This window comes from Sarcophilus harrisii, chromosome 2 (genome assembly GCF_902635505.1).
Source record: "Sarcophilus harrisii chromosome 2, mSarHar1.11, whole genome shotgun sequence".
Taxonomy (NCBI): domain Eukaryota; kingdom Metazoa; phylum Chordata; class Mammalia; order Dasyuromorphia; family Dasyuridae; genus Sarcophilus; species Sarcophilus harrisii.
In genome coordinates, this window is record NC_045427.1 from 98,072,409 (window position 1) to 98,099,212 (window position 26,804).

The 26,804-nt window shown below is 34.5% G+C and overlaps 1 protein-coding gene across 1 annotated transcript in view; it reads left to right on the forward strand.

Annotated features, from left to right (window-relative positions):
* The first annotated feature begins 3,517 nt into the window (after positions 1 to 3,517).
* CFAP36 (cilia and flagella associated protein 36) overlaps positions 3,518 to 26,804 on the forward strand; it is a 40,132-nt gene continuing 16,845 nt past the window's right edge. Inside the window, exons 1-6 of the mRNA XM_023494949.2 lie at positions 3,518 to 3,840; positions 7,206 to 7,270; positions 9,711 to 9,812; positions 18,156 to 18,270; positions 23,225 to 23,312; positions 24,870 to 24,921. Of these exons, the coding sequence (XP_023350717.1) occupies positions 3,726 to 3,840; positions 7,206 to 7,270; positions 9,711 to 9,812; positions 18,156 to 18,270; positions 23,225 to 23,312; positions 24,870 to 24,921 (537 nt within the window). The 5' untranslated portion in view covers positions 3,518 to 3,725. The remainder of the gene's footprint in view (positions 3,841 to 7,205; positions 7,271 to 9,710; positions 9,813 to 18,155; positions 18,271 to 23,224; positions 23,313 to 24,869; positions 24,922 to 26,804) is intronic.

The window sequence follows — 26,804 nt, forward strand, 5'->3', positions numbered from 1 at the left end:
CAAGCTACACAGATTTAAAACTTGAGCTTCCTTAAAAAATAAATAAATAAATTTATTTATTTATTTTGGCTTGGGATTAAAACAATTTCCAGTCGTTCCTGAAATGGCCCTAAACAAACTTCTGTTATTTTGTACTATATATTTATGTGACGTGGCATTCTCAGCATTGACAAATATAAAATCAAAATATCAGTCCACTCTGAGAAAAGTTGAATGCTCTACTTAAAGCAAATCAAATATTCCACTAGGATTTAATTTTTTATTTAAAAATAAACAAGCACATCCATCTCATCAGTATACAAATTTCCTTTCCTCTTTAATAAATAGTAAAATTACATGTATACCAAAGAATTGTTTTAAAATAAATTTCTTTATGATTTATTATCAGTAAATATTTAATCTGGATATTTATTTTATATGCCAATGTACCCAGGACTGTATAAAAATTTCTTAGGCAAAAAGGAGTTCCAAGTGGAAAAAGCTTAAGAGTCCCTGAATCTTATATACTAGGTATTAAAGTTATTCCATTCTCATTTTACAGATGAGGAAACTGAGGCTTAGAGAAGTTAATTAATTTATCCATGATCATATATCTAAGAAGTGTCTAATATAGGATGCAAATTCTGGATTCTAAATTTATAATTCTATATACTAGACTATCCTTTTTTCCTCTTTTGCAATTTAATTTAAGTAGTTGATTTTTTTGTATTTATCATAAAAAACATTTCTATATTAGTAACAATATTTAGAATGAAAAAAAGAAGTTTTAACAACTCTCTAAAGCTATTGAGAACAGGTATGCTAGAAACAGCATCCTAAACAAGATTTCCCAAACTTAAGATACCACTGAAGAATTTTTAAATGTGGCAGGTAATCATTTATTTGCCAACCCATAGCAAGTTTCTCCACCTCCTTGCTGTTATATAAAACAAGTAATCAAGTGAAACTATTGGCAAAGAACATATAATTTAGGATTTCTTTTACTCATTCTACAGTCTAGATAAATTGTAGCTTATAGGATTAAAATAGTTTTCTTATTATAATTTAGTTGGAAGCTGAATTCAGAACACCAAAGGTAGTAATTAACAAGGTCAAAAACAAACTTTCTGTAGGATTGAGTTTTACATTTTAAAATAATGCTTTTTATTGCCATTGGTATTTTTAAGATTAGCCCCAAAATGGGATGTTTGTTACATGTCAGATTAGAAGTAGAGAAGGGAAAAGAGCCTGGTTCTGGGCATAAAGTGAATAAAATAAGACTATTATTTATACATCATTTCTCTTGTGAAAACCATTTCAACAAGGAAGTTCTCTGTGCTAATGAAATCATAGTTCTGTATCAAAAACAAACAAAAAAGACAAAACTGTGGAAAATCATGAATAAACAGCTAGAATTTTTTTTGATAGTTAGAATTTCTGTCTTTAATAGTTTTTTCCTATTTCCTATTTCCTATTTCCTAAAAGGTGTATTAATATCTTTTGTTTTTACATTTCTCAATTATAATAAAGAATAAGAAAAGAAACTATCAGGTAATGTATTAGCAATACAAACTGACACAGCAATCAAGTCAGATATTCACAATTCCACATTCATAGTCTCCTACCTTTGAAAAGAAGAGAGTAAAGTATATTCTTATATCTCTTCTCTTCTTTGAAGCAAAGATTGGCCAAGGTTTCAGAGTATTCACTTCCTGTTGTTTTTTCTATTGTTTTGTCCATTTACAATGTTGTAGTCAATGGATGTATTGTTTTGCTGGTTTTACTTTCTTCTCATTGTATCAGTTCACATAAATCTTCCCAAGTTTCTCTGAATGATTAATGTACATTTTTTTTTCTTAAAGTTCTTGGATAGGAATCTACTTTGTTTCTAATTCTTTGTTATTACAAAAAGTATTGCTAAATATACATTTTTATATAGAGAGGACTTCTTTGATTTCTTTGTATTTGATTGGGAGTGTAATCTCTATACTAAAGGGTATGGATACTTTGTCACTTTTTTTTTTTTTTTTAGCATAATTCTAAATTGCTTTCCAGAATGGTTGAACAATTCACAATTCCACTAACAGTTTATAGCATGTCCATATTTCCACAATCTCTCCAATACTGTCTCATAGAATCTGGAACTCAAAAGTTTCAAAAGCAAATGTAAAAAAAAAAAAGTTTTACATATAACTGGAAACACATACATATACATATATATACACACATATGCTGTCTCATAGTGATTTTTTAAAAAAAGATACAGGAATTTAAATTTGGAGGTAATCTTAGCTGTAATGGAAGACTTCATAGTATTTTCTGGGTTTTTGTTTCTAATTTAGCAATACCCGATGGCCTTAATTTTTAAACTAAAAAATGGAGAGAGGGGCGGGAATTTTCCGTCATAAGAGCAGGAAGTCATTTTAGAGGTATCTAAGTGCAGTGGGAAAAAACCACTAGATTTCAAATAAGCATCTTTATATTTAGTTCCCGTATTTTTAAGAAGATTGTGTGACCTTAGGCAGATCACAATAATAGACAGCATTTAATATATTGTTCTTTAAGGTTTGCAAAGAACTTTACTTCCGTTATCTCACTGATCTTCACACCAATTCAGTGAGGAAAGTGCTATTATTTTTACAGAAAACAGGCTGAGATTTAATGACTTGATATGTCCAGGCTCAAAGAACTCTTAACAGTTTGAGGCTAGATTCAAACGAATTTCTTCTTAACTAGAACTCTTTCACTTAACCTCCAAGATACAGATATACTTTGTAAAGGAGTTTACTTCGAGGAAAATACTTTGTAAACCTTTGAGAGATTAAAAAAAAGATGAGACTGTTAGTGAATTGACATATTCAAGTTACTTTAAGAAAGAGGAAAAAGTTAGGAATCTCGGCCAAAGGGGCGCGCCTCCAAATACAGAAAGCGTTCCTGGGATACAAAACCAGATTGGCAAAAACTCAATTAATCGAGAACAGCCAGAAAGGTCAAGGGAAAAGGTGGTATAATGACAAAATAAGGAGTTGGAGGAATTCCTTGACGTGAGATAATGAAACGGTTTATAAAGCTCTGTAAATAGTAAAAAAAAAAAAACCCGCTATAAAACCTTAGCTATTAATGGGAAGCTATAAAAGAAGATAAAGTTTGGGATTAATTAGAATGGGTATGGCAAGATTAAAGGTTTCCACAGGTCAAGCCGGAAATTTGAAGGGTTTATTTTCTCTACTGACTGTTACTTAGTATTTTAGACCAATTCTTTTTACTGGAGCCATTGGTTGGAAAGTAAGAGTCACGGGAATCCGTGTAGTCATTATATGATAGAGCCGACTTCAAATCCATTTCTACCGGCGGGAAATCGGGAACAAGGCCTTCTCCATCCTCCCGGAATCCGCGCCTGCGTAAAGCGATCGCCCTGCTTCTCTTTGGCCTCGCCCGAGTCCTTCTCCAGCCAATCCGGAGCATCCTTACAGCTTCCCTCAGTGCCTTGCGCTGGAACTTCTTTCCAGCCGAACCCTCCGGGGCGGGGGCAGCTACGTGTGTTGTCATAGTGACCGTTTCAAGTTAACCGGTTTGGGGCCTCCATCCGGGTGTCTGGGGCAGCACTTCGGCCAGTCCCGGGGAGGTCCCCCTCCCCCCACGCCAGCCCAGGGCTCAGCGGGGCAGCCGGATCCGATCTCGGAGAGCGCGGGCGGGGCGTCTGGGCCCAGAGCTGCCCCTCCCCGGGGGTTCGCGGGGTGGGGGCCATGGCGGCCGAAGAAGATGAGGAGGTGGAGTGGGTCGTGGAGAGCATCGCGGGCTTCCTTCGCGGCCCTGACTGGTCCATCCCCATCTTGGACTTTCTGGAACAAAAGTGTGAAGGTAAAACCCAACTCCTTCTTCCTTTTTCCCCCTCCGCGCAGTACCCGGGCCCAAGAGCAGCTCCCCTCCTTGATACTCCCCGGGCCAGGGTGCAGAACTTGGGGAGGGGTCCTCCCTTCTCTCTGCCCTCGCGGCACCATCCGTCAGCTCTGTTTAGGGGCAGTTTTGAAGCTGGCATGACTCCCCGAAGCTCTCCCCCAAACGTCATTCTCCCCTCCTCTGCCTTCTCTCTCTACCCTCCCCCTCTACCTTCCCCCACTTGTACCCCAACCCCTCCTCCATCTCCACCTCGATCCTCTTCTCCTCACACCCCTCCAGCCCCGCCCTTCTACCCACTCCCAACCCCCTCTCCTCCCCGCACTCCCCAATTCTATTTCCATTCGTTCACGCCTACCGACAAACCCATTCCTTCCCAACTCCAACTCCATCCCATCTCATCACACTCTCCGCCCGACCCTTCACTCCCCACTGGTCCAAATCTGTCTTCACCTCCTCCACCCTAACTCCCATCCACATCCCAACTCTCCAAATCCATCTCCCCCTTTCACACTTCTCTCACCCCAAGCCCCATTCCCCCACCTTAATCCCTACCCTAACTACCCTATTCTGTTACACCTCTTTTCTTACCCCATTTCCACTTCCATCTCCATTCCTACTCTTGCCCCCTTCCGGTGTTTTCTTGATTTCAAAGCCCAACTTAAAGCCAGGTTTCCGTCCCAAGAAAAGCTGAAAGCCATACAAGAAAGGGGGAGGGGAATAGAAACCCTTTTAACTGACTGGAAATTTTACTCCAACAACTAAGTGATAGATGTAGATCCCTGCCCACCCTTTCCTGTCTCCAGAGGGATTCACTGAGTTTTTAAAAGCCGCTTTCGACGAGAGGAGTTGGAGTATGCTATGAAATACCATTTGCTTAAGAAAGGAGGACGTAGGGATATTTTTGCTCTAAAAACAATTGAGCCAATTGGTCAAGAACTATTTTATTTTTTAAAGTAAGTTTTAATTTGTCTTTTTTAAAACATCATAATTCCTCCTTTATCATTTCCCCGTTCAGAACACCATTCCATATAACAAATGGTATTGTTTTTAAAGACAGGAAATGAAAAAGGAAAAAGTTAACATAACTAATAAATACATCCAAAAAGTGAGAAAATATACTCAGTGTGCAATGCTTGTGGCTCTTCCACCTCTATAAAGGGTGGAGTTAGTATTTTCTCATATCGATTCTTTGTAATTATACTTCAAAAAACTTTTGTTAATCACTTATGTCAGTAAGTCAGTCAAATGCCAGTTATTAAATGCCTAGTATGTGCCAGGCACTGTTAACTTGGGGGGGGGTAACAAAGAAAGGCATGACAGTTCAAAGAGTTTAATCTAAAAGGATGGGCAAGGAGGAGACAACAGGGCAAACAGCTTTGTACAAATAGGATTTATATATAGGGTAAATTGGAAATAATCTCAGAGGTAAAAATCTAAAATTAAGGAGGATTAGGAAAGATTTCTTGATGAAGTTGGGAAGCTGAGATTTAAAGAAAGCTGGGGATGTTAGGAATTGGAGAGGAAGAGGGAGAAAGTTTTCAATATGGGAACAGACAGTGAAACTGCTCAGTGGGAGATAGAGTATCTTGTGGAAGGGATGCCAAGGTAACTTTTACTGGATTGTAGAGTATGTGGTAGGTTATGAGATGTAAGAAAATTAGAAAGGTAAAATAGAGTCAAGTTCTGGACAGCTTTAAAAACCAAACTGAGAATTTTATCTTTTATTCTGGAGGCAATAGAGAACCACAGGAGTTGATTGTATAGAGAGGAGACATGATAAGACCTGCATTTTAGTTCAGACAGTTTGATAGTTGAGAGGAGCATGACTAGAGTTTGGAGGGGCTTGAAGCAAGGAGATCCACCAACAATTTTATTTCAATAGTCTAGGTGTGAGGTGATAAAGGTTTGTGCATCAGGGTGTTGCAGAGTTAGAGAAGAGAAGGGAACGTTTAGGAGGTAGGAATGATAAGAATTAATCATTGATTCTTTATTGGGATGGTAAGCAGGGTCGTGTGAGAGAAAGGAATTGAGAATGCTAAATTCCAAGTCTGAATGATTAGGAGAATGGTGGTATATTTGACAGTAGTAAAGAAGTTAGCAAAAAGGGAGAGTTTGAGAGGTGGGGAAAAGATGAGTTCCATTTTGGACATATTGACTTTAAGATTTCTCTAAGACATCCACTTGAAGGTATCCTACAAGCATTTGGAACTTTGAAACTGGAAGTCCCAAGAGAGATTAGGATTAGGACAAATAAATCTTAAAATCATCTGCATAGACATGATAATTGAATCTTTAGAAGCTGATGAGATAACTAAATGAAATACAGAGGCAGAAGAGAAGACAACCTTGGAGGATAACTGACGATTATCTATGTGTGACCTGGATGATGATGCAAAAATTAAGGGAAACATAAATATGGAAGAACCAACAGTATATGGGGGAGGGTCAGGTTCCATGGAGAAAAGATAATAGATTTTTGTGGGTTAAGAGGTGAAATTTGTTCTCTGACTTTTGAATAATGAGGCATTGTGCTAAGCACAGGAAATAGATATACACAGGAATGCAAAAAAAAAAAAAAAAATTCTGCCCTAAAGAATCTTACATTTTAGGGGTGGAAACAACATGCAAACAACTGTGTACATAGATGATATATGTCAGGGTAAATTAAAATAATTGATTAATATGTGAGTAGGTACTATATATACCCCTCGGTACTTTTGAATGAATGGAATTTCAAATGTAAATAATACTCGGTCAAGTCAGAATAAGGTTCACTTTAAACAGATTTTGTGAAATCTTATGGCAGTTAATACTACAACTAACTTATCTTAAGATAAGTTTATTTTTAAAAATTGTCTGGCATTTCATGTGTCTTGTCTTTATTAGCTAGGTTTTAGATTCTTAAGGATAAGAAGAGTCATTATTTTATGAACTCTATAGAGCAGTTTATGATAGTAGAAGTATTATTTGTTCTTAAAAAAATTTGGCATGTAAATTTTAACTACTTAAAATATTTATTAAATTATTTATTTCAAACATTATTTGCCACAACTACATTCTGGTATGAAAATATAATCTGGACTCCATTGTAATTTGATATGAGCTGTTTAAGAATTACATAATTTACTTTTTGAAGTAGTCTTGTAAAGGGTCCTAAACGTTCTTAGCACTTACAAATACTATATTGTATTATGTTTTCGAATATATGATATCCAGGTAAGTGAGAATCAAGTTGATTTTAAATAGAGATCTTTGCATTATAATCTCAATTTGTTCTTTTATATTACTTTGTGTATAATATGTTTATTAATTCTTTTAAATTTTAGTTTTTGATGATGAAGAAGAAAGCAAGTTGACATATACAGAAATTCATCAGGAGTACAAAGAACTGGCAAGTTACCTTCATTGATTTTTTAAAAAAAAAGTTGATAAGAGGTGAAATAAAACTTGAGTGTTTTTTAAAATCATATGTAATAGATTTTTCTATCCTCAATTTCTTTTATTTATAATGCAGAAATTAAACCTAACATCATTACTAATCATGCCAAGTTCAAAGGTTCTTTCAGTATTTTGTTCACTCAGTGTAGTGTGGTTAAAAGGGCATATATTTTGGTCATACAACCTTGGTTTGAGTCCTGACATTGATGTTTACTAATTGTATGACCTTGGGCAAGTCACTTAGCCTGTTTTTGCTTCACTTTCCTTTTCTGTAAAATGAATCTGCTTAAACATGCTACCACATGATTTTTGTGATGAAATTATTTACTAAGTTTTTTTTTGCCAGGCCTTGTACTAAATGCAGATAAGGGAAAAAACCAACAGTCTCTGTCCTCAAGGAACTTAACAGTCTAATGTTGTTCAGTCGTTTCACACTCTTCATGACAACATTTGGGTTTTCATGGCAGAGACATTGGAATAGTTTGCCATTTCCTTCTACAGTTCATTTCACAGATAAGGAAACTGAGGCAAACAGGAATAAGTGACTTTTCCAGGATTTCAGAACTAATAAGTATCTGAGACCAGATTTGAACTTAGAGTCTTCCTGACTCCAGGCCTAGTGATTTATCTGCTGCACTATCTAGCTGTCCCTAAGCAGTCTAATAATGGAAAATAAAACAAAAGAAAACTGAAAATGGAGCAAGGAGAGGAAAAATCTGAATAAGGTTGAGGAGAGATAATACCTCATGCAAGGGACATGGTCCAAAGAAGTCCTCCAGTTGAGTAGAAGATGGGCTAAAGTGGGGAGACTTGGGACACAGAAACCAACTAGAAGACTATTTTATCAGTCAAACCTTTAAAAATGCTATGTACTGGACTGTATGGCATCTCAACAATAATTTTGTGGTAGTTTCTTAAGGCATATTGGGAAAAACCTCTGAAGCTCCTTTCTCTTTTGCTGCTTCCAGGAAATGGGGGAAGAGAAGGGAAGTGGGTGGGTAGGTTTGATACTGTTTTCTATCTCATTGTATAATAATAAAGTGTTTGAGTAGCAGGAAAATTACATTATTAGTATATTTTAACTTGAGTTTTCTGATATTGAGTCAGGAAAACTTTAAGTTCAAATCTGGTCTCAGAAACTTGGTTTGATTTTAGTAGAGGATATGAAAGTAAATTCATCTTAATTCCGTCTATGGCCCTTTACAAATGATGTTTTACTCTTGCGTGTTTGCCTTTTGAAAACAAGGGTGCTTATTCTATGAGGACTTTTATGTGAATTAATTTGTAATTACTAGAAGATAGTATTTATACATGATAAAGAGATGGCCTTGGAGTCTGATAACCCTTGGTCAGGTCATTTCTCTGGCACGTAATGGCTGTGAACCTGGGAAAGTCACCTAACTTCTCAGTGCCCCTGACAACTTTAAACTTGGAAGAGAAGGTGCTATTAGACTTTGGTAGAGGCCATTTCTCAGCTGGCCATTCCTGAAATCACAGGTCTTAACAATTTTTTAAAAAATTACATATGTATGTGAGAGAATGGTAGAATTTTTCAAATGCCCTGTATTTTTACTTGTTTTTTTAAAGATGGGATCAATTCTTTTTTTTTTTTTATTTAATAGCCTTTTATTTACAGGTTATATGTATGGGTAACTTTACAGCATTAACAATTGCCAAACCTCTTGTTCCAATTTTTCACCTCTTACCCTCCACCCCCTCCCCCAGATGGCAGGATGACCAGTAGATGTTAAATATATTAAAATATAAATTAGATACACAATAAGTATACATGACCAAACTGTTATTTTGCTGTACAAAAAGAATCAGACTCTGAAATATTGTACAATTAGCTTGTGAAGGAAATCAAAAATGCAGGTGGGCATAAATATAGGGATTGGGAATTCAATGTAATGGTTTTTAGTCATCTCCCAAAGTTCTTTCTCTGGGCGTAGCTGGTTCAGTTCATTGCTGCTCCATTGGAAATGATTTGGATGATCTCATTGCTGAGGATGGCCTGGTCCATCAGAACTGGTCATCATATAGTATTGTTGTTGAAGTATATAATGATCTCCTGGTCCTACTCATTTCACTCAGCATCAGTTCATGTAAGAGTCTCCAGGCCTTTCTGAAATCATCCTGTTGGTCATTTCTTACAGAACAGTAATATTCCATAATATTCATATACCACAATTTATTCAGCCATTCTCCAACTGATGGGCATCCACTCAGTTTCCAGTTTCTAGCCACTACAAAGAGGGCTGGATGACATCAATTCTTACAAAATATTTATTTCCCTCTCCCCCAGCCCTAGTTAATAATATATATATATATATATATATATATATATATATATATATATGTTATTTATGGATTTGTATATTTTCTTTCACTAGGTTGAAAAACTGTTAGAAAGTTATCTAAAAGAAATTGGAATTAATGAAGATCAATTTCAAGAAGCATGTACTTCTCCTCTTGCAAAGTCCCGGACATCACAGGTTTGGCCTTTGTTTTATAATATACTATTTGAACAGAAATGATCGGGGTTTGTTTTGCTTGAAACCTTTTGACAATACTGTATGGAAGGTATAGCCATACAAAAATTCTTCTCTTGAATATGTAAAAAAAGAAGTACACTTGGAAAAAAATTGTAATATGGTATAAGTAAGAAAACTATTGATATTCTCTTATTATCCATAGATTCAAAGGAATCAGTACAACACCACTCAGCTTTTGTTATCCAGACTTCAGTGCTTTTGTGTTGGTCTGTGTTTAACATTTATAAAATTGATAATTAGGTTAAAAACTATCAAATTTACTACTAGCATACAATCAAAGTTACAGATAATACAAAGTTGGGAGGATGAAGTGGGACAGCTACCACACTAGATAAAAGTGGATCTTAAAAGACCTTGGAAGCCTACACATTGTGTTAAATCAGATAAGATGAAACTTAATAGAGAATAATCTTATTTCATAGCTACAAAGTGGGAAGACTGACTAGACAACAGCTTGTCTAATTGAATCCAAAAAGTATTTATTAAACAACTATGTGCAATGAAAAACATTTTTCCCTCAAAAGAAGTTACAATATTTTGAGAAATGAAATGCAAAAATGGATTAGCATATACCTGATAATTTGAGGAGAGGGAAAATACTAAAAATCAATATACAAACATTTATCGTAGTCCCTACTAGGTGTTAGTGTTGGAAGTGCAAACGCAAAAATGAAATAATCCTTGCCCTCAAGTAACTTGCATTCTCTCAAAGGAAAAAAAATGTATAAGTATGTGTAAAAGAAATACAAGGTGAATTTGAGAGGACAATAGTAGCTAGAGGTTGAGAGTGGGGAGGGGGTTGAGTGGAGTCTTTTAAGGAGAGGAGTGATTCCAATAGGTAGAAGTTAGGAATTGAGGACATTAGAGGCTTGCAGAACATTAGTGCAAAGGTACTTTAGTGAGAGAGAGAGTGCCAAAAGTTTGGGGAGATAAAAATAGTGCTAATTGAATAAGAGGTACTATGTGGAATGGGGTTTAGTGGTGAGTGGGAGAGATATAGTACTGTATAATAAGCCTGGGAAGATAGGCTAGAGCAATGTTATGAAAAGCTTTAAATTTAAGCCAAGGAGGATGAATTTAAACTTAGAGGCAATTAGAAAAGCTCTTGAGCAGGGAAATAATGTCATCAGACCTCTGTTTTAGGAGAACTATTTTGGCAGCTCTGGGTAGAAAGGATTGAAGAGGACTGTTACTTGAGGCAGGGAGAACAAATGGAGCATTCTAGGCATTGGAGAAAGCTGAGAAAAAAGTACAGAAATGAGAAGGGAACAAATGTTGATTAATACCTACTCTGTACCTGGCATACTGCTATATATTTTACAAATATATCATTTGATCCTCAAAACAACACTGTGAGGTAGGTGCTATTATTATTATTCTTCCCTCCCTCCCTTTGCTTTTTTTTTTTTAAACAATTGAGAAAATTGAGGCAGATAAGTTTAAGCCACTTTTCCAGTATCACACAATTAGTAAGTGTTCAAGAGGAAACTTGAACTTATTTCTCTCGATGCCAGGCCTAATAATCTTTCTATTGTATCTAACTGCCTAGCTCCCAAAGATGTTAGATGATGTAGAAGGCCAATTTGGTTAGAATAAAGAGTAAGTAAGTGATGTATAGTTCTGGAAAAATAGGTTGAGCCATACTGTGAAGGACTGTAAAAGGCAACCAAAAGGCAGGAGACTGTCATTGTTAGACGTATTTAGTAATAAGCCTGTATGGAGAATGAATTGGAAAGGGGAGAGATTTAAGGCAGGAAAAACAAGCTGTTGCAATAGCCAAATGAGAGGTGAAGAGAGCCAGTATAAGTAAAGAGTGTGAGTAAAGTGAAGGGACAGATCTGAGAGAGATTGTATAAATAGAATGAATGAAATTTGGTGTGCTTTGGTAAGGTGAGAAAAAATGTAGAAAATGACTTCAAGACATGAAATTTCAGTTACTGGAAAGATGATGCTTCCCTCAATGAAATGGAAGAAGGTGAATGAGGGGAAGTGGGGGGAAAACAGGTGCTACAGTGAGATCAGGTGAACAGGGTCAGGTGCTGAAAATAGACTGCCAGCTTAGCAATTAACAGATAATTGGTAATTAATTAAAATAGTTACATTTAAGCAATGAAATTTGAAAGCAGATTGCAAGGGCTGTTGAGAAGTGAATAGGGGAAGAAGTAGAGGAAATAAGTGAAGACAGTTGTGTGAACTTCATTGTAAAAAGGGGGTGTTGGTGGTGGAGAGAATGGTAACTTGAGAGGATGGCAGAGGTCAGGTGAAAGGTTTTTAAGGATAGGGGACACTTGGACATGTAGGTAGGATAGAAGAAACTAGTAAGTAGGATGCTAAAAGTTGGTAGGATGAGGATGACTGAAGGTAAGTGGCACAATGGAGGGGGTTGGCCTTGGTGAGGAAAAGGTTTACATCTTTGGCATCTAAAGCAGAAGAGGGAACAAGATAGGAAAACAACAAAAGCCCCTATTTTCTTGATGAAGTAGAAGATGAGATCCTTTGTTGTGAAAAAAGGAATAGAATGGGAAATAAAAAGAGAAGAAAAGATTTAGGACAGCTGCTTTGGGAAATGTGATAGGGACTAAATTCCCAATTTCTTAAGATTTCCTCTTTCCTGATTCTTCTTATTGCTAATGTTTCCATTCCAACAGGGTATCTTCAGTTTATTCATTCTCTGCCTCTGCCTCTCCCTTCCCCTTCATCTCCCCCCCCCTCCCCTCTCTCTTTCTCTCCTTTCTTTTCCCCCTTCCCTCTTTCTTTCTCTTTCTCCCTCCTTTCTTCCATCTCTCTCTTTTTCTCTGTGTGTGTGTGTGTATGTGTATAATCTTATTTATATTATGTATGTTGTCTTCTCCATTGAACTGTGAGTTCCTTGAGAGCAAGGAGTGTTTTTTGCCTTTATGTCCCAAGAGCTTTACCCAGTGCATGGCACACAGTATCATCACATAAATGCTTATTGACTTGACTTGCTTGTTGACCCACTTAGCACAATGTCCTCTAGTGTTGTTCTATAGCATGTGGAGAGGAAAAGGAAAGGCTGATGATGGGTATAATCTTGCGGTCAGGATTGGATAAGGATAAGACTTGATGGTTATAAACACAGTAGAACTGAATTGCTTATTAATAAAGATTGGGAAATGAGCAAAGTGTGGCTAGAAGAGGGACAGTGACTTGGGAAAACATGGAATGACAGGCAAGTTGTGAGAACAAAAAATAGGTGCGGGGAGGGACAAAATACAGGGAGAGATGGAAGCTCATTGACTCATTTTCCCTACCTTCCCAAAGCTCAGTGTATCAAATCAGTCGTCAAATCTCATTCATTCTATTTACACGATATCTCTCAGATAGATCTGTCCCTTTCTCTTTACTCACATAGCCACTACCTTAGTTCAAGCTGTCTTAACCTCTCATTGGCCTATTGCAATTTGCAATATTGCAAAAGGCAGTTGCAGCCTTTTGTTTTTCCTGCCTTAAATCTCTTCCTTTTCCTCCCTCTCTCCATTCCAATTCATTCTCCATACAGGCTTATTACCAAGCAGGTTCTAACAAAGGTTATGGTCAGAAATTTTGTGATGCTTTCAAGATCATTAGGGATGTCTAAGAGGCAATTGGTGATGAGGATTGGAGCTCAGGAGAGAGACTAGAGTTGGAAATGAGTATGCAAATAATTCATTTCCATAGAGTTGATTATTCAACCCATGAAAATTAATGAGAAAATCAAATTTAAAAGTATAGAGTGGAGATTTGTAACTTTTTCTGTGACATAGACACCTTCTCAGAATAGTGTTTTTTAGTGCATAAAATAAAATATTACAAAGGAAACCAATTACATTGAAATAACATTATCAAAAAATTAAAAAAAAAAAAAAACTTTCTGGACCACAGATAATAGAGACCCTGGTATGGGGGAGGAGAGGGGAAGAGAGCCAAAGACAGAATTTTGTGATAAAACCACAGTAAATGGAAATAATGGTAACTTGAAAAAGAAAGATCAGACAGATTGGAGGAGAGAGCACTGTAATGAAAACCCAGAAAGAAGAGAATATCCAGGAGAAGGATTGACTATTAAATGTTGCAGAGATCAAGAAGGATCATAATTGAGTAAACATCTTTACCTCTTGCAATTAAGAAATCATTGGCAAATTTGTAGCAGGCGATGCCTGCTGAATGATCAAGTTGGAAGTCAAATTGTAGAGGGTTTATAAGAGAGTGAGAGGAGTCAGGAAACAGAGGCACTGGTGTATAAACCAAAAGGGGAGGAGAGAGAAAGGATGATTAACTGACGACATGTTTGTAGGTACTAGTGAAGCAGTCAGGAGACAAGGAAAGATTGAAATATGAGAGTAGAAATGATGAATGGAGTAGTCTGCTGGAGAGGTCTGAGAAAAAGTCAGATCTGGCTAACAAAGCACTGGTAACTTTAGAGAAATTATGAATAAAAATGACTTCACCTATCTTTGATGGTATAAAGTTTGTTATGAAAAGTTGCTTTTTTTGTTTTGTTTTGTTCTTTTGTCTGCTGTCCTCCCAGTTTTGTCGTGTGATTTTGTTAGGTCTTTTGTGAAGTTTTTCTTTAAACAGTTGCTTTTCTACACTGCTTCTTACTGTTTTATTAGGTGATACTGTTTGTAATCTTCCACCATCATTCTCTGTAAGATTTTATAAAGGAGTTTAATATTCTAAACCAGTGTTCTTTGCCTGCCACATCTGTTGGCTTAACAATTAAATTTTGTGTTAGCCAACTTAGATGATTTTTACGTTATTTTTCTTCTTTTTTTTAAATGGCAGCTGGTATATATTGTCTGAACTTCTGGAGAAAATTATTATAATCAATATCTACGGCCTCCATTTCCTATTTTTTGACAACAATAACAGTTTAAATCATTTCTTATAATACAGTAGTATTCTGTTTCATTCATGTAACATGACTGGTTCAGCTGTTCCCCAGTTGATGGACATCCCCTCAATTTCCTGTTCTTTGCCACCATAAAAAGAGCTGCTATAAAAATTTTTGTATATGTGGATTCTTTTCACTTTTTATGACCTCTTTGGATCACAGACCTAATAGTGATATTGTTGGATCACAGAATATGCACAATTTGATTGCCCTTTAGGCATAATTCCAAATTATTCTCTAAAGTAGGTGAATCAATTAACAAGTCCACCAACAATGAATGAATGTTCCACTTTTCCCACATCCTTCCCAACAGTTATCATTTTCCTCTTTTGTCATATCAGCCAACTGATAGTTATGAAATAATACCTCAAAGTTGTTTAACTTGCGTTTCCCTAATAATCCCTAATCATAGATTTTGAGCATTTTTCATACAACTATAGGTAGCTTTAATTTCTTCATCTGAAAACTACCTGTTGGTGGCCTTTAACCATTTATAAGCTGGGGAATGACTTGTATTTTTATAAATTTGATTCAGTCCTCAACAGAGAATGAGGCTTTTATAAGGAAACACTGACTGTAAAAATTATTTCCCAGATTTCTGCTTTCCTTCTAATTTTGGTTACATTAGTTTTGTTTGTGTAAAACTTTTAATTTGATGTAATCAAAATTACCCATTTTGCATTTCATAATGTGCTCTATCTCTTGTTTGGTCACAAATTCTTTTTTTCTCCCTAGATTTGACAGGTAAACTATACGTTGCCCTCCTGTTTTGCCTGTATCACCTTTTATGTCTAAAACATCCATTGTTTTAATATATGGTGTGAGATGTTGGTCTGTACCTCATTTCTACCATACTATTTTCCAGTTTTCCCAATAGTTTTTGTCAAATAATGAGTTCTTGCTTCATAAGTTGGACTCTTTGGGCTTATCAAACAATATATTACTATAGTCATTTACTTCTCTATCTTATTACCTAACTTATTCTATCATTCTATTTCTTATCCCTTCCCAAATAGTTTTGATGATAGCTGCTTTTTAATATAGTTTTAGATCTAATATGGGTAAACCACCTTCCTTTGCATTTTTCCTATTAATTCCATTGATATTCTTGACCTTTTGTTCTTCCAGATGAATTTTATTATTTTCCTAGCTCTCTAAAATAATTTTTGGTAGTTTGATAGGTGTGGCATTGAATAAGTAGAATTGTCATTTTTATTATACTAGCTCAGCCTACCCATGAGTAATTGATATTCTTCCAGTAGTTTAGATCTGACTTTATTTTTGTGAAGTGTTTTTATAAATGTATTCATGTAATTCTTCCTGGATTTGTCTTTGCAGGTGATTTCCAAATATTTTATATTGTCTTCAGTTATTTTAACTGGAATTTCTCTTTCTATCTTTTGTTGCTGGGCTTTGTTGGTAGTATGTAGAAATGCTGATGATTTACGTGGATTTATTTTATATTCTGCAACTTTGCTAAAGTTGTTATTTCAAGTAGTTTTTTAGTTGATTCTTTAGAATTCTTTAAGTGTACCATCATATCATCTGCAAAGAGGGAATTTTGTTTCCTCATTGCCTATTTTAATTACTTTTTCTTCTCATATTGTTAAAGCCAACATTTTCAGTATAATATTCAATAATAGAGTTGACAACAGGCATCTTTGTTTAATTCCTGATCTTTTTGGAAAGGCTTCTAGCTTCTCCCTGTTACACAAATTGCTTGCTGATGGTTTTAGATAGATAGTGCTTAACATTTTGTTCCCATTTTTCTTAGTGTTTTTAATAGGAATGGGTGTTATATTTTGTCAAAAACTTTTTCTGCATCTGTTGAAATAAATCATGTGATTTCTATTAATTTTGTTATTGATATGGTCAGTTGATAGAGTTTTTGTAATATTGAACCAGCCCTGCATTCTTGGTATAAATTCTACCAGATCATAATGTATTATCTTGGTGATAAATTACTATAATCTCTTAGCTAATATTTTATTTAAATTTTTTTGCATCAATATTCATTAGGGAAATTGGTCTATAATTTTCTTTGTCCATTTTGGTTCTTGGTAGTTTAGATATCAGCAGTTTATTTGTCATAAAAGTAATTTGATAGAATTTCTTCATCATCTCTTTTTCCAAATAGTTTATATAGGATTGGACATAGGATTGATATATTAATTGTTCTTTAAATGTTTGGTAGACTTCACTAGTAAATCCATTTGGCCCTGGAGATTTTTTTTTTTTAAGGAGTTCATTGGTGGTTTGTTCCTTGTCCTTGCTCTTTGAGGTTAATAGGGCTGGATCTTTAAGGCCATCTATGAAATCTTAGGATAGCTTACTATAGGCTTCAGAGAATTAGATCATCCTAGTCCAAATAGAGATTACTAGGTTTTTTGTCTTTGCTAGAGTTAGTTTTATGAGTATCTTCCTTCCTTACACCCCTGTGAGCTGCTAGCCCATTTTTTGTGAATTCTGAAAGAAAGCCCCTATTGTAGTTTGCCACTAGATTTCTTGTTCATTATTTGGTCTGATATGCAATTAGGTTTTTGGTGAGGTGCTGGGTATCTTTATTCAAGCTGGCATCTTGGCTATAACTTTTAACTTTTAATGTTCAAGGTTATATTTCCATTTTGAATATGTGGTCTGTATATAGTATATATCATCTGTAAACTTTTGGTTCCAAAGCTAATTTTTCATAAACTTCCCCAATTTTAGTTAAGAAAGATAAAGGAAATCTATGTTGAGATGAGAACTAATTTTACTTTGTTTTCCTATACATTCAAATCTGTTTTTTCAATTCCTGAGTATGTTAAATGAGATATTTTTATTGTTTTTATTGTATTTATAATACATTTTATTTGTTAATGGAACCCTTTCAAAATGTGTTAACATTTCAGTTATTTTCAATGACCCTTATAACTAACCTGCAAGCTTCTCTAGAAGTAAGTCCAGAATAGTGGGAAGAGTCCTACACATCGAGTGAGAAAAACTATCCCAATCACCTTTAATCAGAAATGAATAGATAACTATAATAGATTATAGCCTATAGACATTCTATTCCAAGTCTAATAGTTTGTTTTTTGTTACTTTTAAGAGTATTTTGGTATCAAACTAGCCTGTAACAACTCATATGATAACAGCTTCTGTTTACATAAGTTTTGTACCTTCCTCATATCAGTCTTGATATGTTAGTATCACAAATATTGCTCTTTATTTTCATTTTCTAAATGAAGACTAGGAGACTGAGAGGTTAAGTGATTTGTAATATAGTCAGAGCTGGTAGTCTCCACAGTCACAATGCAAACACAGATCTCCTAAAATATTTTTGGAGAGAAACTTTAGAAAATTTTAAATTATAAGTAAATGATCAAATTAACATACATTTCTTTCTACAGGCCATCTTGCAACCTGTGTTGGCAGCTGAAGATTTCAGTATATTTAAAGCAATGATGGTCCAGAAAAATATAGAAATGCAGCTGCAAGCAATTCGAATAATTCAGGAGAGAAATGGTAAATTTTAAAAATTAGAAATTTGTGTTAGACATGTTTTACAACCTTATCTGTGTTAATTTGATTGTGATCATAGTACAGGTTTCTTGTACTATTCAAATCTATAGTTACTTTAATACTTTAATAACTTAAAGTACTTTAATAATTTGAAGTGATATATGACTTGGAAGCTCTTTTCCCAAGGACCAAAGTACATTAATTTTATTAAAAGTGTGTGTCCAATAATGTTAGCAATATTTTTTCCTTAAAAATTCCCTTAAAAAATTCTCTCATACTTCATCATGAAAAGTATATAATTCTGAGTTCTTAGAGATTTTGATAACAGAACATCAGTGCTGGAAAGTTGTTGTATGTGGATGGGTCTTTTCTAAGTCCCATCCTGCCCAAGTCCGGAGAAGGCTGTTACTACAAATTGGCCACTCATTGATGAAGTTTTTGGCTTTAGCAACTCATGAAGATCATACCGAGACATGAAAGGTTACAATCTGCCTCAAATGGTAGGTATGCTTTACTAGTGAAATATTTCATATGAAATTATATAAATTTAGTTATCAAAGTAATTTTTACTCACAGCAGTTTTGGGAGATATGAGGATGGGTCTTATTTCTTCTATTCCAAAGTTTCCCTGAATTCACTCCTTTTCTAAGTATAGGAATAAGACATATCTTAAGATGTTTTGGACCACAGTTTTTGTTTTCATTTCAATTGTAGAAGTTTTGTGGACGAATTATAACAGCTTCATTTTTATAGATTTGGAAATTGAAACTCAGAGAGATGAAGTGATTGGCCTCGGGTCGTAGAAAATTCATAGAAGACTCCCAGTGGAGGAGGCTAGCTTAGTACTAGCCCATTTATCCCCCAGACCAGTATTCTTTCCATCATGATAGAAAGTGCTGTTCACTATGAGGAAATCAGCCAATAAGGACTCCTTAGAAGGAGCCGAAGTTGATAATGAATTTGGGATATGAATAATTATGTCATTTCTTTTTTCACCTTCTGTTTCCAGAACAGCTTGTGAAATTGCATGGAGAAAAACAGAAAACAAAAATAACCCTTCCCTTATATGAATTCCTTTCCCTTTATGAATTTACCTTTTCAGTTTAGCTTGGAGACTTTTTCTCACAGAGCTTTTAATCTTGACCATCATTTAAAACTTCCCCAGATTCTTTCATAGTAGTTTGGGAACTTTCTGAATTTAGCTTCCATCTGACTTCACCCTAGCCAAAAACCAGTAGTCTGTGTTCTGGAAAACTGCTTTTAGATAGAGGAGGCTTATTCTTCCTCTTTTTTACTTCCACTGCTATATAAATAAACCCATATAATATCTCACTGGAAGCTCATAAAATATATTTTCCAGGGTGGAGAATTTACGTAATTATTTTATGACTGTTTGAAATAATAATTAATAAAAACATTTTTCAAGTATTTCCAGTAAAATAATTAGCTTGAAATTTTGTAAATGTTTGGAATTCAGATCAGAAATGCAAATTTGTTTTTTTTTTAATGAAATAAAAACTCCAGCTTTAAGTTTTACTTAAATTTCAATAAAAATTTAATTCCTGGCTTCCTACACAAATTATTCTATTTTTTAAATTTTAAATAAGATTGTTTATTTATTTCAGGTTTTTATATTTTTACAGTTTCTACACTTCCACACTATTCTCACTAATAACAAGTTACAGACCTTGGGGCAGCTAGGGAGTACCGTAGATAGACAGAGTACTGGCTCTGGAGTCAGGAAGACCTGAGCTCAAATTCAGCCTTAGACACTTAATACTAGTTGTGTCACCCTAGTCACTTAACCCTGATGGCTGAAAAACAAAAACAAAAAAACCTACAAACCCTTTCTCCACAAGCTTTGTGCCTTCAAGAAAAATCTTTTGATTAATAAAAATCGAAATTTCTACTGATTACCTAGTTCTAGTTCTTCATAAGAGATTGGATGTAAATAGATCCTGTGAAAGTTTTGACAGTTCAAGATTATTTCATAATAATACACTCAGAGTAGCCTCATTTTTCTATTATTCTTACAAAGATTGGCAGGGAGGAGAGAAATTATGTGAAGCTGTAATAATGTGTAAATTTTGTGATAAACTTCTTTCCATGTATGTTTTGGTTATAAACTTTTTTCTATGTATGTTTCTGTTGTTTCTCAGATTTTCTTATTCTAACCAAATAGAATGCCCTTAGAATCATATAATTAGAGATTTGGAAGGGACCTCATTGGTCATCTAGTCTAACCCGTGAATAAAGGAAATCCCCACTATAACCCGACAAGTTTGTCATCTACCTTTTGCTTAAAAATTTCCAAGGAAGAGGAACCTCTTTCATTTTTGGATAGCTCAAATTGTTAGGACATTTTTCCTAGGCCCTTTTAAGTCTCAGTTTGCCTCTTTGTAGTTTCTACCTGTTGCTCCTGATTCTGCCCTTGCAGACCAAATAGAACAAGTCTAATTCCTCTTCTATGTGGTAGCTTTTCAGATACTTGAAAAGAGATAAAATGACCCTTCTGAATTTTCTTCAGATTAAACATGCCCAGTGCCTTCAACTGAATGAATCTCACTTGTTACTCAAGTCTCTCTATTCTGATTGCATCCACGTGTGAATTCTTTCCTTCTCAAATCCTTACATAGTGACACAAGAACTGAACTCAATATTCCAGAAAAGGTCTGACAAAAGTAGTGGACATTGTATAGCAGGGGTCCTTACACTACGGCCCACGGGCCAGATGCAGCAGCTGAGGACTATGGGGCTATGAAGTTTCTTTATTTAAAGGCCCACAAAACAAAGTTTTTGTTTTTACTACAGTCTGAGGGACAGTGAACTGGCCCCCTATTTAAAAAGTTTGAGGACCCCTGGTATAGTATCACTTGATTATTCCTAGAAGCTGTGCTTCAATTGAAGCTGAAGATTATGTGGACTTTATGGTTTCTATATAACATTACTGATAATCTTGAGCTTGTATCCAGTCAAAATAGCTTTGATCCTTTACAGAAAAAATGTTACCTAATGTAGACCCTAAAATGCCCAATCTTCAATAAAAGCAACTGAAACAGAGCCCTGAGCCATTCACAATTTATTAAAGGGATGTAGCCCTTTTTAATGAAATGAACCTCATAATCTTCCTCATGATCTGAGATGATCTTTCTTCATGGCCCTGACAAGATGATATAGAGATAATACAGATGATGCAGAGTAAAGTACAAGATCTCATTGGTTGACAGACCTATATCTTGATCCTCCAGGAATAGGCAGGGATGATAGACAAGGCAAGGATCACTCATTAGCCAAGTATTGGCCAATATTGGGCAATAGAGAGAGAGAGGATGAAGGGCAGAGGAAGAAAAAGAAGGTGGGGGGTTCTCCATATCATTAGGATATCTCAACCACATTTCAACTTGGTCACTTACTCATCTGGGGAAGAGTTGAAGGTCCTCTAGTTAGCTTCATGTGATTAAGCAAATGAACTTATAAACTATGTTTTAAGGTTCTAGGACCTAATATAAGAAAGAATCTTATCTAATTTTCTGTAATTATCCCTAAATATGAATATGAAAATATTAGTTGACTAGAGTGACTAACTGTATAGTAATAGGCATGCATAACAGAAATAATCACTATCTCTGGATTCACACTAAACTGAGTAATATTGATTGGAATTAAGATAGGGAGGGGTTAAATTTATTTGACACAATATGCCTCCCCTCTCTTAATAAGCTAGTGAAGTTAATTGCCCAAGTAAGATTTTCTACTCATCCTACTTGAATTTTATCTTATATTGGGCCCAGTGTTCTAGTCTGAGGAGATCTTTTTGGATCCTGACTTTTGTTATCTTGTTAACTGTCCCTCCTAGCTTTGTGTTTTCTGCAGATTTGAAAAGCATACATCATCTGTGCCCTTATCTAAGTGATTGATAAATTCTACCAGATACCTGCCGCACTTATGTTGAACCATTTGCTATCTCTCTTTTGAGTTCTGCTTTCCAACCGCATAAAAATACATTACTTTTTGACTCCTACTGGCTGAGATCATATGCATTCCAACTAATTTATAGTTCTCTATCTTTTCTACAAGAATCACATGAAATACTTTATTAAAATTAAAAACTTAGCTAAAGTCTAAGTAAACTATATTCACATTTCGTTCACCTATTAGTTCTGTCAAAAAAGGAATTAGGGTAGTCTAATATCTATTCTTGATGAAACCAAACTGGATCTTTTTAATCAGTTTCCTTGTCTAGATATTTACCAGCATTAATGCTCTATTGTAGAATTTTCCCAGGATTTGAAGTTAAGATCATTGACCTATAGTTGGTAGATTCTGTTAAGTTTTTTTGAGCATTGGGACATTTTTCCTTCTCTAATTTTGTGGTACCCCTCCCTTTTCCATGACATTTTAGTTACCACTAACAATGGTTTAATATTCACATCTGCTCCTTCTTTCAGGACTTGAGAATGTAGTTCATCTGGGCCAGGTGTTGTAATATGGAAGTTGATAGTAATAGAAATTTAATTAGATAAAATTCAAAATCTTCTCATCACATTAGAGAAGTAAAGAGGATGTTGCTTGTGATATTGACAAAGTACAGTATTCATCATAAATGCCTCTGCTGTTATTGGGGAAATAACAGTGTAAGTTTCATGAAAGTTGTTTTTGTTTAGTTCTTTGTATTTGTGTCCCCTTTGTATTTGTGCCTAGCAAAAGCAGGTGCTTATTAAATATTTGTTGAATGACTGATTTTAAAAAGTTGTATTTATGAATAGCTTGAAAATAACTGTAATTTAATGTTGCTGCAATAAAACTACTTCATAACCTTAAAGTTAGAAAGGTGATAGCTTAAAATATTTTAGACTTTGACTACAAATTTTTATTTCATAATGGACTATGTAATATTGACAAATGTTTTTAAATTAATTCTTATTCTTTCACCTTTTTCTATTTTTCAATTTGATAGGTGTATTACCTGACTGTTTAACAGATGGTTCTGATATGGTCAGTGAACTTGAACAAGAAGAAATGAAAATCCTGAGGGAAGTTCTTAGGTATCTTTCTTTAATCATTTTATTACTTAAAGAATTGTAATATGATGTATGTATATATATGTATATATGGATGTATGTATGCATATACATGTATAGATGTGTTTGTGTTTATATAATGTAATTCATGTGAAAAGACTCAAGGAGGGTTATTGGATCAGAGAAATAATAACTCTCTTTAAGAATTTGCCATCTGTCATTATGAATGTCAAGGTTGGTTTCCCATTAATTGGTGATATTGCCAAAAGATAATAGTTGAAATAGATGATCTCTGAGTTCTCTTCCAACTCCAGGAATCTGGAGGTAGCCAGGACAGAATGCTGGATCTAGAGTTAGAAAAACCTGAGCTCAAATCAGACCTCAGGTATTTAGTAGCTAATTGGCATTGAGCAAATCTCTGTCTTAATCTTTTGTCTGCTTTAGTTTCCTCAACTGTAAAATGAGGAAAATAATACTACCTACCTCTCTAGGCTTGTTGTAAAGATAAAATGTGTTGATGTTTGTAAAGTACTTAACATAGTTCCTATCACATAATAGGTACTTTATACATGCTAATTAGTACTATTATTTGAAGGAATAAATATATTTTATTCTTAGGACAGAAGCAGGAGCACTGTGTGGAAATTGCAAAGAAGTAAATTTAGGCTTGATTTCAGGAAAAATTTTCTTAAATATTTGAGCTGTCCAGAAGTAGAAAGGTTCTTCCAACTCTAGACTTCCAAATTTTTTTTTTTTTTAAGATTTTTCGATTGATTTGCATAATCATATGAGAGAAACTTAAATAATTCCACGAGGACAAAAGAATCTAGCAAAACAATTTAGCAAAGCAAAACTTTTTATAAACAAGTAGAATTAAATTACTTCCATAATTTTTAAAGAATTTTGGCAGTTTTTTAGAATTTGATTATCTTGGGGTAAGTCATTCTATATAGGTCCCAGTGGGAAATCACATCGGGGAAAGAAGTCTCAAGTAGATTTTGTCAAGGATGATTTCCTTCTTTAGAGACAATTCAAGTAAATTTAGTTCAATAAATATTAAGCAACTACTAAGTTCAGTGCCTTATGAAAGGCATGAGGGAATACAAAGAAAAATACTGAAAGAGCCCCTGCCTCAAGAAAATTATATTTTACCAGAGTATTTATTCCCATTGGGGATATTATTCTCTAGTTGGCATTCACATTTGATTCTAATAGTAGAGTAATTGAATATTTGCACAGAATTACAGAGTGCTAGAATTGGAAGGGAACTCAGATGTCATCTAATGTAACCATTATCTTTGTGCGGCATTACCAGTTAATGGTCATCTGAGATTGTATTTGGACTCATGATCTTTCAAGACCGTCCGTGCCATTTCTGAATAATTTTAATTATTAGGAAATTTTTTTCCTTAAATTCATTCTATATCTACTATACTGAGAATTCCATCCATGATAAAATCAAACTAAAGGGATATTTATTTATTCATTGAATAATAAATAGTTTTCATTCAAATTACTAGATTAAAAAACTTATGTCTATTTTCTGTTTAAAAATTCTTCTTGATGACATTTATATTCCAGAAAATCAAAAGAGGAATATGAGCAAGAAGAAGAAAGAAAGAGAAATAAACAGGTATGTGCAATAGATTTAATATCAAAAAAGACCATCATTTTTACTGATAAATGAAGTGCATGCCCAGATGTTTATATTTCAGATAACTTTTGGTGGGGGAGACACCATGGTACTTCATCTGGGAAATTTTTATTTTTTTTCCCTCAAGAGAATATTGATAATCATGTTATTTTCATTTGTGAATTAGTTTCATTGACAACCCTCTTGAGAACTTCTCTTAGAATGGGTTACTTATATAATTGATCAAAGTCATTTTTTGCCATTTTCAAAGGATGACACTTTCTGAGCTTGTGCTGTTTATTGGGGGAGAAGAGGAATTAGTAAAGGCATCTTATTTTATTCATATTTCTTCACTGAAAAAAATATTATATGCATGTCTATGCCTGTAACATACATATACATACACATACATGGAGACATGATTTGGTCTATGGAATATCTGTGTAAGAAAATGGATCATGATGACTTTCTGTTGTATTTAAACTAAAATTGATTGAATCTTTTATATAAGAAGATTCTCATTTTTAGTAGAATTTCACTTTTTACTTTTGAACATATTTTCTCACATGGAAATTTCTGATATTTTAGACCAGAAATTTATTACTGTGTGTGTGTGTGTGTGTGTGTGTGTGTGTGTGTGTGTTGAATCTCTTTTGATAATCATGAAATCTGTGTATACTTTTTTAAAGTTATATTTGTAAGTGCATGAATTTAAGCACATAGAATTACAGGGAAAATTATCATATTGAAATGCAGTTGTTAAAATTTAAAAATAAAAACCCAAGTTCACTGAGCCCAGATTAAGAAGCCCCTGTTTTAAATGTGTTTTTTGATGCTTAAACTAAAAAGAGCAAACAGAATTCTCTGTTGTCCACCATTATTGATTGATGTGAATCTTGTTGATGAATCTTTTGCAATATGAGCTAGTGAAAAAGAATGATTTGGTGGGGTGCAGAGGGTAGGGAAGTGGAAAAGGTCTACAGTAACAATTTTGTAGGAGGTTCGTTTTTGCATGTCCTGAGAGGCCCCACCTTCTTTGCTATCTGGCAGGGCAGACTGCAACATATTTCATGCATATTCAGGCATGCAGGGAATTTTATCAGTAAGTAGTAGACGTTTCTGTTTGTTCTGGGTTAGACATTTGATAAATGTTATCTTTTCTAATCTTGTTTTTCTAAGTATTTAGGGCTTTTTAAATGTTGGTTTTCATTATTTAAATTTTCAGTATCCCTTTTATCATCTGGACCATATCTTTTATGTATGTAATAAATTCACTTAATATTAGAAATAAAAATTTTCTCATATGATTTCTATTTTTGTTGTAAAGTAGGTGATCAGAATAAAGATTAGACGCCTCTTCCTTGTGTGATATCAATTGGGTTTGACTACTGACTAGCAGGATCTGAATTGCATGGTCCTATATAGTTCCTGTGATTTAGAAACAACAAAAATGAGCAATCAGCAGAATGCTATTTTTGTTTAATATTTATGTTAGAGATACCTCCAAGTTTAAATATGCTGTGTAATATCCAGATCATCAGGCATAAGATCTGTCTTATAGAGTAAAGAACTATCTCTAACAAAACTTAGAATTTGAATGAAGAAAGAAGACCCTGATGATTCATATTAGCGGTGAGTCTCTGCTTAACAAGGTAGGAGACCAGCAAGGTGATATTCTTATTTGAAATAACCTTTCCATCCTCAGACCCTCATTTAAGAATGACACAAGAATGTCTAAATGACCTTGTTCATGATTTTACTATATCCGAAAATCATGGTGAACTTTTAGCTTCTGCAAGAGAGGTACCAAATAAAATTTCTCTTAAGAAGCATTAAGGATGAAAAGGATTTTTGGCACGTCTAAAGGATCTGATGGTGAATAT